Source organism: Chlamydotis macqueenii, chromosome 5 (assembly GCF_036417535.1).
Source record: "Chlamydotis macqueenii isolate bChlMac1 chromosome 5, bChlMac1.mat, whole genome shotgun sequence".
In the NCBI taxonomy this organism is placed as follows: Eukaryota; Metazoa; Chordata; class Aves; order Otidiformes; family Otididae; genus Chlamydotis; species Chlamydotis macqueenii.
The window spans coordinates 1,709,035-1,726,491 of NC_141560.1; the positions used below are offsets into that span (position 1 = coordinate 1,709,035).

Genomic DNA, 17,457 nt, shown 5'->3' on the forward strand with positions numbered 1-17,457 from the left:
TTCCGCGGTCTGTACTGTAACCAGAGCACACAGCCAGAGCTGTGCCTCAGCACGCCACACGTACGCCAGGAAGGCCAGCCTCAACCCTACCATGGGGGTTTAAACAGAGTGAAAAGCAAATAACTTGTTTAGTAAAACAAATTCCTCCAGCTTGAGTAATTTCTCTCACTAAATTGCTCTTCAGTTCGCTCCATTTTCTCCTGCGTCTTTCCTAAACTTTGACTGATACACCGCATTTCTCAGCAGTAATCAATTCTTATTGCAGATTTTTCTGCTGAGGCAGAATAAATGAAAGTTGAGTGTGACCACCATGCACAGGCTCAAGCTACAGCGTGGGACTTGATTTTGGCAATGCTGGGTGAGAGCATACACCTCTGAGTACAAATAAGTCTGTATTTTTTTTTTTTTTCACTGAAAGGAAAAGTGCAACAACAACAAAAAAAAGTTTATGTCCTGCTTCAGGCACAAGAGCGTGATAACCTCATCCTCCCCATGCAGGATTTGTCCTTCAGGGAATTACTCCCTTGCCTTTGTTGGCAAAAATCAAGAAGGAGACTTGGCAGTAGAGATCTCAGTCTCCTGCAATGTCTAATTATGCACAGAGAAATCTATAGATATGCTTGAGACTCTGAAAAGAAAGATATTGCTCAGGAGGGGGTTCCACAGAGCTTACTATGAAGCTACGGAATTCATAGAATCATTAAGGTTGGAAGAGACCTCCAAGATCACCAAATCCAACCATCAACCCAACACCACCAGGTCCACTAAACCACATCCTGGAGTGCCACATCTACACGTTCTTTGAACACCTCCAGGGATGGTGACTCCACCACTGTCCTGGGCAGCCTGTTCCAGTGCCTGACCACTCTTCCAGTAAAGAAGGGTTTCCTAACATCCAATCTAAACCTCCTGTTATACTTCAGCCCCACTCAGGACCAAGCTGTGCAGTCTCTCACTCACTCCCCCCACCCTCCAGTGGCAAAGAAAAGGTGGCAAAACTCATGGGTTGAGATGAAACAAACAAAAAAATAATTTAAGAGAAATAACAGAAGAAAACAAAACAGAGATGGAAAACAAATACAGCACAATAGCTCACAGCAAATCCTGATGCACAGTTTCCCCAAGGTAGCAGGAGGCTTCTCCTAGCACCCTCCTCACTGATATACTGAGCATGATGGCCCATGGGATGGCCCAGCCCTGGGGCTAGTCTGGGTAAACTTACCCCAGCTGTGAGCTAATGAGGAACCTATCCCAGCTGTGTCCCCAGCCACAGGGCCACCAGCTCCAGCTTCTCTCCCAGCTCTGGTGAGAATTAACCCTGTCCTAGCCAGAACCAGGACATCCCCCCGGCACAACTTGAGGCCATTTCCTCTTGTCCCATCACAAGTTATTTAGGAGAAGAGACCAACACCTTTCTCCCTACACCCTCCTCTCAGGCAGTTGTAGAGAGCAGTGAGGTCTCCCCTCAGCCTCCTCTTCTCCAGACTGAACAATCCCAGTTCCCCCAGCCGCTCCTCATCAGACTGGTGCTCCAGATGCCTCATTGGCTTTGTTGCCCTTCCCTGGAGGCACTCCAGCACCTCAACGTCCTTCTTGTACTGAGGGGCAATTGATACAGTCTGCCGCAGGGCCATGTTTTTTTCCTTCTTGATTACCGTGATTGTACCCTTCAATTTTTTTTCCAATAACTACATCTTTCTCCTTGACCAGTCCACATGCTTTCACAACGCTGGTGAGACCCTCCCTCCCTCCTGCACCTCTGCTCCCCGTGTCAGGGCTGACTAAAATTAAGAGCTGGGTTCAGGCAATAACTTTAGGAGATTCCTGGGTGTCTTGTTTGCTTAAGAAACCAGACTAAAAAGTTAATATGAATTAGGTATTAAAACCAGTAATGAAATAGCAGGAATTCATGCTTATATAACGAAAATCAAACCAAGGCAGTCCCAGCAGGCGGTGATTGCTTGGATCAAATGAATATGTTCAATTTTGCCTGTAAGTTTTTTTCGTGAAGAAAAAGAGTTTTATTTTTATGGTCCAGATTTCACGGTAATGTGAATGGGCACAGCTCTACCTGGGACGTCTTGTGTTTGCATGTCTAGGAAATCCAGCCCACTACCTCCAAAACAGGCAAACTGGCTGCTCTGGAGGCACACACCCATTACAGCCAGGAGCATTTTTGGTAACCAAAGATGGGATCAAAGTCAGAGCACCAGGATCTGACAGGAAAAGATGTATTTACGTCTATCACTTTTACCTCTGAATTTCTTCAGACATAATCAAAATAGTTGGTTTTTTTTTTTTTCAAAATTATGCATAAGAATTTTCCTATTCTATCAGAAGACTGGGAGATGCAACCATTTTAAAATAGCAATTAAAATAATTCGGTACAGATCTCAAATGACAGCCCTCAGCCTGCGATTTCGAAACTCAAGTCTCAGTCTGGTGAAGAATACGCATAGGAGGTACCAGTACTGTGAACTGGAAATTGTAAAACAGAACCACTGCTTCTCAAAATTCAACTTGCCAAACCCAAGGAAACCAATAAGAAATGTGCCTTTGCAGGTTGCAATCTTTTTTTTTTTTTTTTTTTTTTTGGCCAAACTCTCTCTGTCTCATTTCCCAAGTGCAAACATAAAAGGAAAAAAAAAAAAGCCTGGTTTAGCCTTCCAAAAATAAATGCATGCTGTGAAATCTTCAGGACAGCTTATTTCCACCTGTAGAAGGTGGCTTAAAATTTTTCATGAAAACATTAGAAATATTCCAATACACACAAGAATTAGCCTTTTCAACTCCCTCACTTCCTCTCCTGAAATTAATTCCTACAGATGCAATGATTTTTGAGTGGTTCTGAATCCAATTTGTACATTTTGATGTACAGCTATTACATTTTCTATAGCAAAACAAATGAAAATACCCAGCCTGCAAACATCTTCCCCTTTCAGTAGACTATATGATGACAGCACTGTGATCCTGATAAAAGGAACATCTGGAGAGCTACTACCCATCAGGTGGGGGCCTTGAGTGTGCTAAAATAAGTAAATATCTCATAAGTGACTTTGATTCCAAACACAGCACTCAGTAAATAACAATGTCCATTCATCTATTTCCATTTTTGCTCTGTAGGCAGAAAAAATGACACTTTTCTCCCTCTTCACCTGATGGGATCTTCCCTCTGCCTGTTTGACTTTCTTGGCTTCCCTGACACATGGTTAAACTAAGCCCCACTTTTTTTTCCCTCAAAGAACTTCTCTAGCATTTGCTGTGCTGGTTTCTCTCAACTTCTCCTTAACCAGTGCTTAAAATGCCAAACAAGTTTCTCCTGTGTCCTGCTTTCCTACCGTTACATCACCCTCTTGTGCCCGAGATGTGCCTTTATTTTAACTCTAGTGACGAGGCAGGTGACAAGACGCAGGATCAGACAGAAATGTGTAACACTGCTCTGGTGATTCATACAGGGTGGAATTAAAAAAAAAAATAAATTAAAAAATTAAAGCAAGCCCCAGAGAAAGAAGACTGGAGAGAGAAATGGTCCCACAGAGGCAACGGGCCATGCAATGGTCTGGGTCATTAAGCACCACCAAGAAGGAGGACCCAGAGCCCAAATTCACACATGCCTGTGTGTTCGAGAGCTGTGCTCACGGAACTCAAAGATACCAAGATCTTTGTATTTTTAATCGAATCCTATCCCTTTCGGTCACTGCAACGGACAGTGGGGGCCCTTTAGGGGTCTAGGAGGTAACTGGACTTGCTCCGCCAGGTAAAGGCCACGTAGTTGCTGCATGGACATGGTGCTGCAGAAGAAGCTGTAGAACTCCTCCATGACTAGGTCGACATTACTGAGATTAATTAATCACACTTGTTCTTCCTCTGCTTTCAGATTTATACCTTTAAGCACGAAAGGTATTGGCCCCAATCTCTGCCAGCTAGTGACCACAGATTCCTATCTATTCCTCTTGACTATACCCTGCTCTGGCTGTATCCCGAATTTCCACCTTGCTCTCCCATACAAGACTGCGGTAATCATAAACGAACATCTCAAATGGACCTTTGCTTATGCTCCCTGCATCTCTTATTTTTCTACTCGGTCTGTATTCAGCTTTCCCCTTCAGCAGTGAGAAAATTGTTACCGATGCTCTGAGGAATGATGCACCGCCCGTGGATCAGGAGCACGTCCTCCTCTCATCGCCAGGCTGGAAAAAGCTCACAAAAACTGGACGGAAAACGGGTGGGCTCAATTCTTTCTTTCCCTTCTTTGGCACTTGGAAGTCAGATGGCGGATGTGCTCACAGATGCCCAGATGTGCCAGGGTAGCTGTTCACCACTTTTATGCTTCTGAAATTTGGGCAACGTACAGGACAGCGCATGGTAGCTAAACGAATGCTTTAATCTTGGCTTCCTTTGGCTCTGGTGGCCCAAGAGAAGTAGATGTTATATACATCATGGTATCTCTCTGCCAACTTTTGAGTCATTCTTTATGCCAAAGGTTGGCAGCAGGACTGGCGTTAGACTGAATCCGTTGCCCTCAAGGGCCTTCCTTCTTCTGGGAGCCACTTCAAGTCCCTTTAACCCTGCCAAAACTGTCTAGACTGGTCTTACAAGAACTGCAAATCAGACCAGGTCCCTCGCTATTATCTCTCATTGAGTAAATGCTTCTTTTTCTTAAGTGGACAAGCCAGAAATTTCCATGAGAAGACCACATCTATAAGAACTCCTTGAAGGGACAGGGCCTGGATGCATATTGCACCACCTCCTTGAGGGATTGGAGTGCTATCAGAGCACAGGAAGAGCAACTCTTACGCTCACTCAACAGGTAAACTCTATGGCGATTTAGTTAGCGCCTCATTTTTTAGAACAGTTATTTGTCACTGTTGAATCAGAGAGGAACACAGCCATGCACGTGGCTTGGTGGCTAGATGCTCCGTCATGGCAGGCTTGGCAGATACCCCAGCTCAGCATCCCCAAAGCCAACTAAAACCCAGCACCGTCCGCGTGCTGCATCAACTAGAAATGGAGACAAGAGCCCATGCTCGTTAAAAAATAACATTAAGCACAGAATGAATCCCCAAAAGGCAAGAACAGGAGTATTTGGGCTTAAGCAGAAAGTGCTCGAAATAATTCCTGTCCCTCCCTGATTGCCCGAGGAGGGAGCACCCGTCACACTACCATGCCCTTCACCTCCGGCTCTGGCCTTTTCTCTCCAGTTGTTCCTGCTGCCATCAAAACTTTTCAAAACTCTGCTTGCCTGAGCAGCTCAAGGCAGAGGCATCTCCAACTCCACAATCGCCCTGCACGCCCATCAGCAGAGTTACCTTCCTGGTGTTATAATTCGTATTATCTAATTACTCCTAGCAGAACAATTTGTCTTTAAGGAAAAACTCCAGTCTGCCACATTCTATTACCAGACTCCTTTGCCCTTTAGAAGTTTCATTATGAAGCGCATGCTTTGCGTTGCTTTCTACAGCCAGCTGGCAAATGCAAAAATGGAGCTAAACTACTCCGTGCTTCATAAGAAACTCTTGTTTTTATAAAATTACATTAAAAGTATTGTCAATATTACAGACTTTAACAGCTCCACAGAAAATTCAGCAAGGCTAAACCTGCTATCACTTAACTATTCCCAAAATACAGCCTGGATTCTGTCTCAGGTGGAGCAGCAACGTAGAGGTTGGGTAAAGAGGAAGCGATGCTTGAGCTCTGACGTTAGCACTCTTCACAGAATCACAGGATGGTTTGGGTTGGAAGGGACCTTCAAAGCCCATCCAGCCCACCCCCCTGCCAGGAGCAGGGACATCTCCAACCAGGTCAGGTTGCTCAGAGCCCCGGCCAACCTGGCCTGGAATGTTTCCAGGGATGGGGCTTCCACCACCTCTCTGGGCAACCTGGGCCTCAGCGTAAAAATTTTTTCCTAATATCTAATCTGAATCTACCTCCCTCTATTTCGAGACCATTACGCCTCATCCTGTAGTGATCAGATAAAGGTAACGGTGTTAATCGAATCCCAGGCAGACACCAACACACTGACCCACAGCAAAGTCCACTGGCGGTGCTTTGCCATGCTGGAGGATATTAAAACAAAGATGAAGAGCAGTCGCTTTGGACCATAGCGGTGTGCTGGGATGCTGGCTGCTCTCCAGCTCCGACCTGGAAGCCCTCCCACCCTGTTTCCACAACGAACTTTGCAAGCTGTGAGCGGTGCTTGCTGCCACTCCTGAAGGATGCTCCTCCCCTCTTTTCTTCTTTTTTAAATAAAAATAACAGCATAATCCAGTTAAAAATGCATTGCTAAATCAAATAAACTATCTAAACACAACCAGTTCAGAGGGCAATCTGCTGGTAGCAACTACTGGTAGGTGTTAAGAAAAAAAAAACAAAAGTAGTTTAATTATCACCCTTGTTTCAGAGGGAACTGCTGCAATAATGGACAAGCCTGTCTGGATGGTTCACTGGGTTCTGAATCTCCCAAGTTTTAGATGTGGCTTCAGATCAAGGAAAGGAAAATATTTTCATCAGCCTGCCAGAGAGTGCTGTCAAGGAAATTAGAGTAAAGTAACTCTAGATAATGACATAAATAGATAATTAAAAGCAAATTAAAATGAAATGGAAGAAAAAGAAGCTAAAAATCCTAATGCAATTAATTTCACCATATATTCTTTTACTTCAGCAAAGTCTTTTTTTTTTAATTTAATAATTCCTCTCGGGTAGTGGGAATAACAGAACTGATTTGTACACAATGATGCAAACAGTTGCATAAACATGTCTTAAAAGTCACAAATTTTAATTTCAAATTAGTTAGATTCAGGCAGAGACAAACTCTGAGTGAAGGAGAGCCAGCATCCCCCAGCTATCAAAGCCGCTTCCTGGACGTGGCCCAGTCTACTCCACAACTACCACAGAAGTTACACAAGCAAACCTCCATCCATCTAGCATAAATAACACACTCAAATCTTATATTTATTTTTTCAGCTTGCAAAGCTCATCCCAGTAGGAGATCTGTGGGAAAACAAAATACATTCTGCACTCACATTTTCAAAAATATATGTACATCTTCAGGAATCTGTCTTAATCCCCTACCTCTTTCTCCCTGCACAAGCTATTATTTCAGGCATCGAATAACCAAACATATACTTTCTAAATCAATCACTTGTGGTGTTCCTTAAAGAAAAGCAAGCTCAACGGGAGAGCATAAATCAAGACCAAACCTATATGACATGGATCCTCCCAAGTAAGCAGCAAAACATCTTCATTCGACTGCAGCAGGTCCAGACCAAGGCCGGCAGCCCAGCCGGTAAGATATGACTCGGAAGTGGACGTGGTGGCCAAGGAAGTGTCCATAGCAAGGAACGTTATTTTCAAACCATGTCTTTTCCCTCGAGCAAGCCTGGCAATGCCAAAACCCAAGCTGTCAGTCCAATCTCTGGCACAGTTGGTTTTGGCATGGACGGGCTCTAGACAGGATTGGGAACAAGCGATACGGCATAAAAATTTTCTGCCTTTAGAATATAAAATGGTGAGATTTTGTTTGAACTTAGCTGTAGGAAGATCACTTTGCCCTGCAGCGGGGAGTAAGCAGAGGGGTTGCCATTTAACGAAAGTTTAAGCTACACACAGAGTGGTTCATCAACTTCAATTCACTATTAAAACTCAAGCTTTTTAGCAATAACTGTCAAAGAAGACAGATGATATTTTTCTCATTAAAGGGTAAATTAATGGGGATGACTATGTCAATCTAACAATTCCTCTGCAAGTGGGTTGATCCCACGCTTCCATAACAGTGCCAATTCCCACTGAAAAGTCCACAGTGAATCCATGAAGATGCAAGTGTGATGGACTTTAACGCGATCAAGAAAGACGTCTTGGTTCTCAAGGATCACCTCATGGTTCTGTAGGAAAGCTACAGCTATCCCCGTATTTATCCATTTACATGCAGGATCCGATAAAAGATATACAGATACACAGAGAGAAAAAGTTTAATTGCACGGCAAGTTTCTTTTGTGTAATCTTTCTAGCATATCTTGAGCCACAGCCTCTGCAAACCCCCTGAGGAACAGCTCTTTAATCTCCATGTTTCACACCACAAATGTGCAAATTAGTTTCCAGCATCTGCAAGCAGCAGAGGACTACTTCTGCAAGATGGCAGCAAACCTTCCAGAAGGAGGAGAAACAACTCCGATTCACAAAAGACGAAAAGAGGGAGGAAAAAAATGAAGTAAAATAAGATTAAAAATTAATAAAATAAAAGGAAATAAAATTAAAATAAAATGAAACAACATAAAATAAAATTAAAATAAAGTAAAATAAAACAAAACAAAATAAAGACTCAGCAGTCCTCACAGAGGTCAGCACTCAAAAGGCACATCCTGCACCAAGTAATTTCTTTCCTCACCTGCCTAATCCCTAAGCGATAGGCAAGGATGCGGTCCACAGCGTCGGGGTTCATCTGGGTCCACTGGAGACTGTAGGAGTAGACACGGGGTCTGTTCTGCCACAGCGGGTTGTAGGTGTCATAGTAAAACTCGGGAGCGTAGGCTTTGCCTGCAGGAGACGAGAACAAAAAAACGGGGAAAACAAAGAAACCAGATCAGGCAGCCAGTTTTGGAGCCAAGCATTGATGCCATGCCCAGCCTGCACCCGCCCTCTCCTCCTGTGTTTTGAGGCATTTTGTTGAAAATCTTCTTCAGAAATACATTTTAGAATTATTTGCCTCCATCCACTTTTTCTAAAGCTTGGTGGCAATGGTTCACCTTTATCGTTCACTACTCAGTGGCATCCGCGGCCCAGGTGTTTGCAGGGGAGGTGAAAAATTAACTGAGCTTCTAGCAAAAGCAAGCTGGAGCCACGTAACGTGCTCTGCACTGATTTTTCACGGCCCAGCTGACTAAAATAGAGATATCAAAACAAGCTGCACTACACTGAGCAGAGAAAGACTCAGTGGCAGCTGCTGTACCTGGCACAAATCACACAAAACGACATCCGTGAGCTGGAAATACAAGATGGATACTTCCAGTGACTGCTGCCTTCATCGCATCTCCTCCTCTCTAGCCTCCCAAGTGAAAACGCACACAAGTCGTCCTTTGCAGCACCACAGCTGTGCACGCTATTGCAGTACATCGCTCAGCTGAACGTACCGATTCGCACAACAGAGGGAAACGACATCTCACAGTGCATCTCGGGTCCACAGGTGTCTCACCAGAATGTTACTAGAGCCTTGAATTCACTGTGGGTTCCCTTGGACTTAAACCCATGAATTCTAGTGACCAGTTTACACGCAAATTACCTTTGTGCCTCTAGAGTATCCCACAAAGAGTGATCTGTGGATAACAGCAAAAATGGCACAGAGTGCCCAATTTATTTGCCTAGCCATGGGCATCCAGTGGCACCTGAGATGCAGTAGGGTAGCTGAGCCATCTAGACTGGGTGAAAGATACGACACAAGAGCTGTAAGAGACCCATGACCTGCTAGAGCCAAAGCTGGAGCTGTGTGCACCGCTCTAGAGCACCTCAGGTACCACCAGACACCTCTAAGCTGAGTCCATAAAGGCTGTGACGAGATGTGGTAGGGATGGAGGTGTCTGCAATTAGAGTTGACCCAAAAAACCTTTGAGGGAACTTTGCTGCATTGGAAAATGCAATTCCAGCACACGTCAAAGCATCTCAGAGGATTTGTCCTAAAGGAAGGTCAAACACACCATGCCAAAGAGACACAGATCAGTTCTCTATTTTTAAGTGATTTTGCACGGATCTTTCTTTAGCACACTATACTAACAACACAGCATGGCTTCCATTTCTTAAAGCAAAAAGGTTTGGATTGACTCGAAACACGTTTTAAGAGCTGGATTTGTAGGATTTGTTCATCACCAGTTTTCTCCCTGGATCTGTTCCAACAGTAACAAAACCTCAACTCAAAGACTGATCGTCTTTCATAGCACAGGTCCATCCTTGTCCTGCCTATCTCTGCCTCCTTCCTCTGGAGTTTCTATGCTCTGAGCATAATGCTGTTGGGAACAGGACAGGGACAAAAGGAAACTAGGCCCTGTTATGTTAAATGCTACATTTTATCACCCGAATTATGCAAAAAAAAAGACATGAAACATGGGAAAGCAAAACATCTGCAGATGTTATCCTCCTGCAAAGGTCTAAAAAAAGACTTGTAATTGGAGAAAAACAGAAATAGAATGAGGTCTTCCCCCTTCCAAAGCTTATACCTCTGTCCTCCTTCTATTTCTGCAGGGATTTTGTCTGTGGGAGTACTTATGAAATGCATTGACAGCCTCATGGAAGATGTGGTCTTTCTGCTCATGTTGACCTACGAGAGGCGTATGCATTCATTATGCTTCTTTTTTTTTTAAATTCAGATATTAGGAGCTTGTGCCAAAACGCATGCTACATTTAGGTATTTTCTCCTCAAAACTATTCTTATCTACAGGTGTAAATAGACACATGGAGAAGTATTTTGGTGTAGAAGTCTGAAAATTTCAGTCATCAGAAATATGGTCAGAAGAAGGGAAAAGAGCATTGAAAAAAACTCCCAAACCAGAAAAGGGATAAAGAAAAAAAATCATGTGAATATATCTCAATCCCGTGGTTATTGATCAAGCTTTTCTCTTTGGGTGTGTCATGCCCTCCAGCTATGCTTTTCTTTTCAAAGACTGAAAAGCCCTTTTAGCCAAGATATTTTTGCCAGATTGCCCAGTGAAGGTGCACGTTCAATTAGACCGGACTGGAGCAGATATCCTAGCGTGGAAGCAGCAAATAACAATACGCCGAGGCAAAGAAGCAAAGCCAAACTGCTGTTTTAAGAAATGAAATGTCAGATAAATGAAAAGAGGATTAGTGGTCGATAAGATTTGTTTTCCTTATTTATGTGCATTGGAAACAACGGACAAAAGCTCATGCTGAATGCAAATTGTAATCTTGCCCCTTCTACTGCAGGTGGACATAATGGCATCTCTGGGGGTCTACAGAAAGGATCCATAATTAGACACATGTCACAATACGGGCACTTGAATAACACAGTCACCTCTGGAGAAATAACGAGGACTCATGAAGAGCTGCATTATTCTAAATCCCTCTGAGCAGAAGGGCTTTCTGGTGTGAATGGAGATGCTGGAAAAGTAACAACATGGCATTAAGACCTTAACTTGCAAACTTCAGAAGTAGAAGAAAGCTGGGCAGAGTTTCAGAGGACACAAAAAGTAGATGTTGCCTTTGGAGGCGCAGGAGCTACGAGACACGCAGGCGATCTGCCTGGCCTTGGCCGGTGTCCTGCCTCGCCACAACCGTTTGCTCTGACTCCAGACAAACATCCCAAGCCTGTCACCACCCAACCACACCACTTCCAGAGGCGATGCCGTCCAGCAAAGGTCATCCTCCACTGGAGGCGTAAAGAGATGACGATGTAAAAGACCTCGCAACGGCCCTCGGCTTGGCATGGCTTGACTGTGGGGAGGCAGCAGCTCACTTGGAGGGCACCAATTGACCACTCCTCTGTCACCCATCGAAGGGGATTTTGGCACACTGGGAGGGACCCCAGGTCTGTGCCCACTGAAGATATACAGAGAAAAATGGTGAAACTCTTCTCTGTCCTCAGGAGGTTGCAGGCCAGAGGAGGAGCATGTCATGGCCATTGGTTGAGAGTCAAAGGCAGGGCAGCTGCTATGGATGCAGGAGCACCGCATCCCTGGAAAGGGCAGCCTCTCGCCAAAGTGCCGCTCCAGCAGGTCCTGAGAGCGGAGAGTTTAACGCCATGATATTTTTTGTGTCTGTTAAGGCGATCTGAACTCGGGTTTAGAGCTCCATTAACATGTGCTAGTTTTAATTAATCCCTCCCTCTGTGCTCGCACTGCTGGAATCCGAGCAACTGCGATGCTTGGGGCTCTGCCAGGGAGAGGGTACATGACACACTTTGATGTGGACTGTATTGTTTGTTTTCCTTTCTAGCACTAACAAAACATTGATTTTTTTTTTTTTTTTTTTCACCTTCTGACTGTGTAGCCTGTGCAAAATGAGGACGGTTGGGACTGTGCACATGGCGGGGTGGGAGCGGGGTAAGGAGAGGTACCACTGAATGCAGTTTTGCTCATCCAGGCTGACCCCCGCGTGAGACACAAACGCATAAACAGACCAAATGTTCATGTTTGAAGGCTACACACCTAAAATAAAGTGTGAATTCCTCCCCCGCACGCTTACAGGGGCCACACAGCACGACAGCACATCCTGCTGCATTTGTCGCTGCTGCTCCGTCAATCCGAGTGCATCTGCATACGAAGCCTGTAATTATCATTTATGGCTAATTGCACTCCTGGGCACACACGAGTTGTTCCCAATTTTAGCCAGTTCCCTCCTCAGGTTAACACGGGGTAAGAAAAAACCCCAGCACCCAGTTCTCTGCTCCCACTCATCTGGCTTCACAAGCACGTCCCAACCCTGCAGAAGCTCCTACATTGTAGAAACGCTGCAGAGATCTGTGATTACTGGCAGTGAGCAGCAATTTTTCCTTCTTGTGTCTTTAATGTGAAGAGATCAAACAGCTTTTTTTTTTTTTTTTTTTTTTTTTAATTGGGCATTACTGGTGTATTTTCTGCATCTCTGCTTAACGCCTAGCAGATCAGCAGCCAGGTGAACATCTTACCCACAGACCCTCTTCCAGGTCACAGGCTTTTTCAGAGACTCCCCTCTCACATTTGCTACATATTAATCTGCTGTCGCATCTCCCTGAAATAGGACCTCAGGGAGACGCGATCCCAGATCTCAAGAACTATTGATCTCAGGACATCACTGCGATTAATAAGAGTGGCACAAAGGAATGTAGGTCCCAAGGTCCTTTCTGAGTAGCAGGTCCCAAACGCAAATGCTTCTTCTGGGTGGGACAAGAATATACTCACTGCTAAGATGTATTGAGTGTGAGGACTTACTCAGTTGACAAGTACGTCAAATAGCAGACAGCCAGCTAGGGACAACTTAAACAGGTACATTCAGAGGAAAACAAGCTTATTCCCTGCAGACAGCAGCAGTTATCTGAGCCAGCTTCCGATGAGACAGCATCTGTACCGAAAGCAGCGTGGCTGCTCCACTGATGTGCACAGGCAGAAAAAAAATAAAGCGGTAGCTGGCAAATCAGTTTGGCAGTCAGGCAGAGCGCGGAGGCTGCTGCAGTCCGGGGGAGCATCTCCCTGTGCTCGCCGTGGGATTTTGGCTTCTCAGGAGTAAGCACCAACACGGACGTGCTAGCGCCACTCTATTCGGCACCACGCACCTGCGGACAAGCTGCAGGTCGGGCATTGTGCAGCTTATACAAGGAAAAAACTATTAACTGTACAGCAAAGTGGAGAAAGCCCATGGAAGAATACATTTACTGATTATGAATTTGGAAAATATATCCACAGAAATGTTTTATCTGAAGCCTGTGTTTTGTTTTTCTGGTGACAGGTTGCACTTGTCCCAGGTGCACCCTCTTCAGTAACAGTTGTACCAGAGGTCCTTGCCACTGTACACACAGGAAATCCCCTTGACCACGTGCGTCATGGGGACTTGCTGCATCCCTCAGCCTAAACCCCACTGAAATGCCCCCAGGCCTGGCCAGGAAGGAAATACTCCCTGGGTGACAAACAGGAACATCCCTGAGTTTCAGCCGTTCACAAAACCGCCTCAACATCTGTGCCACTCTCATCACCTCTGAGCCTCAACCACTTCTGCTCCTGATTTACAGAAACACTTGCCAGCACAGCATGGGTCACAGCAGGATGTCCCCAGGTGCTCGCTAATGCACAAGAAGGTCCAGCCTATTTGAATATAACTGCTCAGATGCATTCAGGCAGATTCAGACTGGACATAAGGAAGAAATTTTTCACGCTGAGGGTTGTAGAACACTGGCCCAGGTTGCCCAGAGAGGTGGTGGATGCCCCATCCCTGGAAACATTCCAGGCCAGGTTGGCCGGGGCTCTGAGCAACCTGATCTGGTTGGGAATGCCCCTGCTCCTTGCAGGGGGGTTGGACTGGGTGGGCTTTAATGGTCCCTTCCAACCCTAATGATTCCGTGATTCTATGATCTATCCACATTTCTACAAGATAATTAGTTTTTCAGTTAATGTGCAACAGTTGACCAAACCACAAGCAGACACGCATGTTTTTCCGATGAGGTGACAGCAGCTCACCAGTATTAGAGAGCACACCATAACAGGCTGTTAAAACATCGTTATTTTCTGATGGATAAGAGTCATCAAGTTACAAGCCTAGTTTCAATAATTACTTATTTCACAATGAATCTGAGGCTGGATGAGGAAGAGGAACAAGCATCATCTGTCACTGTTCCCAGTGCGGCACAACAAACGCACCGCTCTTCCCCAGTACAGTCCCCTCGCTCCCAGAGCCCTTTCACAGCCATCAGCATCCCTCGTGCAGCTCATCGCAGGCAGCGTTCGGATCCCTCCAGGCAGTACATCCAAACCATTATCTGCCGACTCTCCACCAGTGTAAGGTCAGAAGTGGCACGAAAGACAACATGGAATGATTCACAGAAAATGGGCAAACAAACAGAAAAGCCACTCCCACTGCTTACTGCTAAATTCATGCTACACCCCACTGCACCACTGGGATGTCAGGCAGCACTGAAGCACTGTCCCAAAGGGAACTGGACCGATGCGCTTACTCAAACGGGTCCTGAACTGGGACCTATTACAGAAACTCCTCGACCAGGCACAGGAGATCTTCCTGTGGCTACTTTCAGATCACTCAGTCATCTGTCCCTGAGAAACTTGGAAGAATAAAATAATCTCCTAAGAGCATTGTTGCATTTCAGTTGCCAGTGCACGGTTTCCAAAGTAACGCATGAAATCAAGAACACGCATCGCAAATTTAAATCGTAATGAGCGCAAACACAAGCCGCCGATTTCAAGCAATGGCAATAAACTGTGCAACAATATCCTCTCCCTAATTATAGCAGCTGACTGCGTACCCCAGATGGAGTTTCAGCGTACTGGGTTAGTGTTTATGCCAGCTTGTCATGCAGAAACAAACAGCAGTAACTGTGCCGGCACAGCACCAGTAACGGCGACAGCTTTAGGAGACACGCAAAGGAATCGTTTCCTCGTGTTGTCTGTTTACGTTCCCCTTCTCCTCATATCTATTTCTGCTGATTTGCCTGGTGTTAAACGGTCTGTGAAAGCAGCGTCTTTGCCATCTCGGCTCCGCACCGGCAGCGCTCACGTGCTTTAGCTTGTCACGCCAAGGAGCTCAGCGTAAGCGATGATCAGGGTGTCTGGCACTTTATAACCACAGCTATAAACGTTTAGGGAAAAATAAAATAATAATATCAGATTTATAAATGCTTTTCCTTTTGGCAAATTCAGCTCCAGACCTTTCTGTCTTCAAAATGCATGAAGAGTATCAATCCTAAACAAAACAATATGTTTAACTGTCTGAAATACTGGGAGACACGGAGCTTATGAAAAACGCTGCCCATTACTGTGCTCAGGTTTATTGCAGGATACGTATTTTATGATGGATTTTCAATAAGAAAGAGAAGGTACTTTGTTCTTTATCTGCATATGTGAAAGGAAACATACATCTTCTAGATCTGCTCCTCCTTCCAACACGGTCCCAATCCTGCAGCCGGATCATCCCCATCATCTCCAGCCTCCCTGTAATCCTGCACCTCGCATGCCCATTTTGGACTTTCCACCATCACTGACCCATCCATCCCCAGCCCAGGCTGGAAGGTGGCTGATACACAAACAGGTCAGGATGAACGGCACAAACGAAAGTGTTTCAGCATTTGCAAAAGTCTTTCCCTACAACTTTTTGGCCAGAAAATGCTCTTAGAGGTGAACATCCATTTCCATAAAGGCTCAGTCCCTTCAGAAACTCCACCTGCTCAGGTGCCAGACCCACCTGCCCACCCTTCTCCCCAACTTTTGTAACAACTTTGGGAAAACAAGCCTCCTCCTTATCGAAAGTTCATCGTCCTCTGCAGATCAGTCTCCACTGCGGCTTTCTGAGGGTCCTCTGCTCTGTTACATCATTTAGAGGCTCCACCTACAGTCCTCTTCAGTATTCTGTGTTTCACATGTTACCAGCTTCACATCAGAATCTAACAGTGCTTTTTCTTCCACAGCAGTCTAGCTCCAACCAAACAAAAAGCTTGACTTGTTCCTTTCTCCAGCTACCGATCCCCTCTTCCCCTGCTTGCAACCATCATCATCCTCACACCCCTCACTTTTGGATGGTAATCAAGGGCGAGCATTAACAACAAATAGTCCCCACAAAGGACGTGGATGAGGCTGCTCTTCTAGGGAATTCTTTACTGCGGGAATAGGTGACCACGTATCTGCAGCTTCCAGCACTGTGAACTTGGGGATGAAACTTTCCCACACCTTCCAGTAAAAATCTCTTCCCAAGGGATACATAGATTTGCTAATATATTGCAACTTGCAGGGAAGGAATGATCTGGGGATCAAATGGGACTTTCAAAGGCCGAATTGAAGCACAAATTTAAATGTAGATGTACTTCCTGTTGCAGGTACAGAAAGGTCTTTGAACTCATAAACCAACAATGCAGTTAACACTTAAACTAATACAAGTTTATGCCATGGAGTACGCTACACGTTCCATCCATGAGCCGCCTTCTCCCTGTGCCCTTCCATGATGCCTTCTGGTTCCCCACACCGCTCCCCAGCCTTGCAGCCACCGAAGGACCCAGCGCCTCGCCAGCCATGACCAAATGTGACATCTGCTGGCTGAGCCGCGGAAGAGCTCGCACCGCTCTTCTCTGCAATTCCGCCTCCTTCCAGCACAGCATTCCCCGTAAAAAACACTGTTCCTCTTCACACCAGGACCGTAGTTTTCCTAGATACACACGTACGCACGCAATTATGTATACACTATGTACGTACCTGCACACACGCATGCTTGTGGACGCATGCCTGACTCAAAAGCGGTTACTACAGCGAGGTGAAACACAGCTCAACAGAAACCAAAGCGAAGCCTCTGTTTGAGACGGAGGTGGTAATTTACCTGTCTCTGAAGTGAACTCGACAGAAATCCCCCGGGAACTGCGGGTGCGGAAGGGGGAAGCGGTGTCACTTGCCAGTAAGCGCCAAAGGCCTGACAAACGAAGGACAAGTAGGGAAATGGAAGCGGTGTCACGCAGAGAGAGCAGGATGCTGTTGTGAAATCGTAAATAAGAACATGTCACCACAGGCACGGAAAGAAAACTGTTGCCTCAGAGAAGGGGGTGAGACAGGGAAGCTCTGACAGTGCCTGCAAAGCGAGCATCTCGGGGTCAGGGCGCAACACTGAGTCGCAGGAGAAACACTTGCGGCTGGGAGATGACGCAGCTCTGTGCAGATCTTTGGGGCAATGCGAGGAATGCAGCAGCTGGACCGGCCCCATCGCTCAGCATGCTGCTGCCCCGGCCGGCGGGTGAGGCCAGGGCCACCACTGCACACCGTTCCCGAGCATCCC

The 17,457-nt window shown here is 45.7% G+C and overlaps 1 protein-coding gene across 2 annotated transcripts in view; it reads right to left on the reverse strand.

Annotated features, from left to right (window-relative positions):
* MDGA2 (MAM domain containing glycosylphosphatidylinositol anchor 2) overlaps positions 1-17,457 on the reverse strand; it is a 360,002-nt gene that overhangs the window by 41,284 nt on the left and 301,261 nt on the right. For both annotated transcript variants that reach the window (XM_086749693.1, XM_086749692.1), the window contains exon 10: positions 8,384-8,532. In XM_086749693.1, coding sequence (XP_086605819.1) covers positions 8,384-8,532 — 149 coding nt within the window. The remainder of the gene's footprint in view (positions 1-8,383; positions 8,533-17,457) is intronic.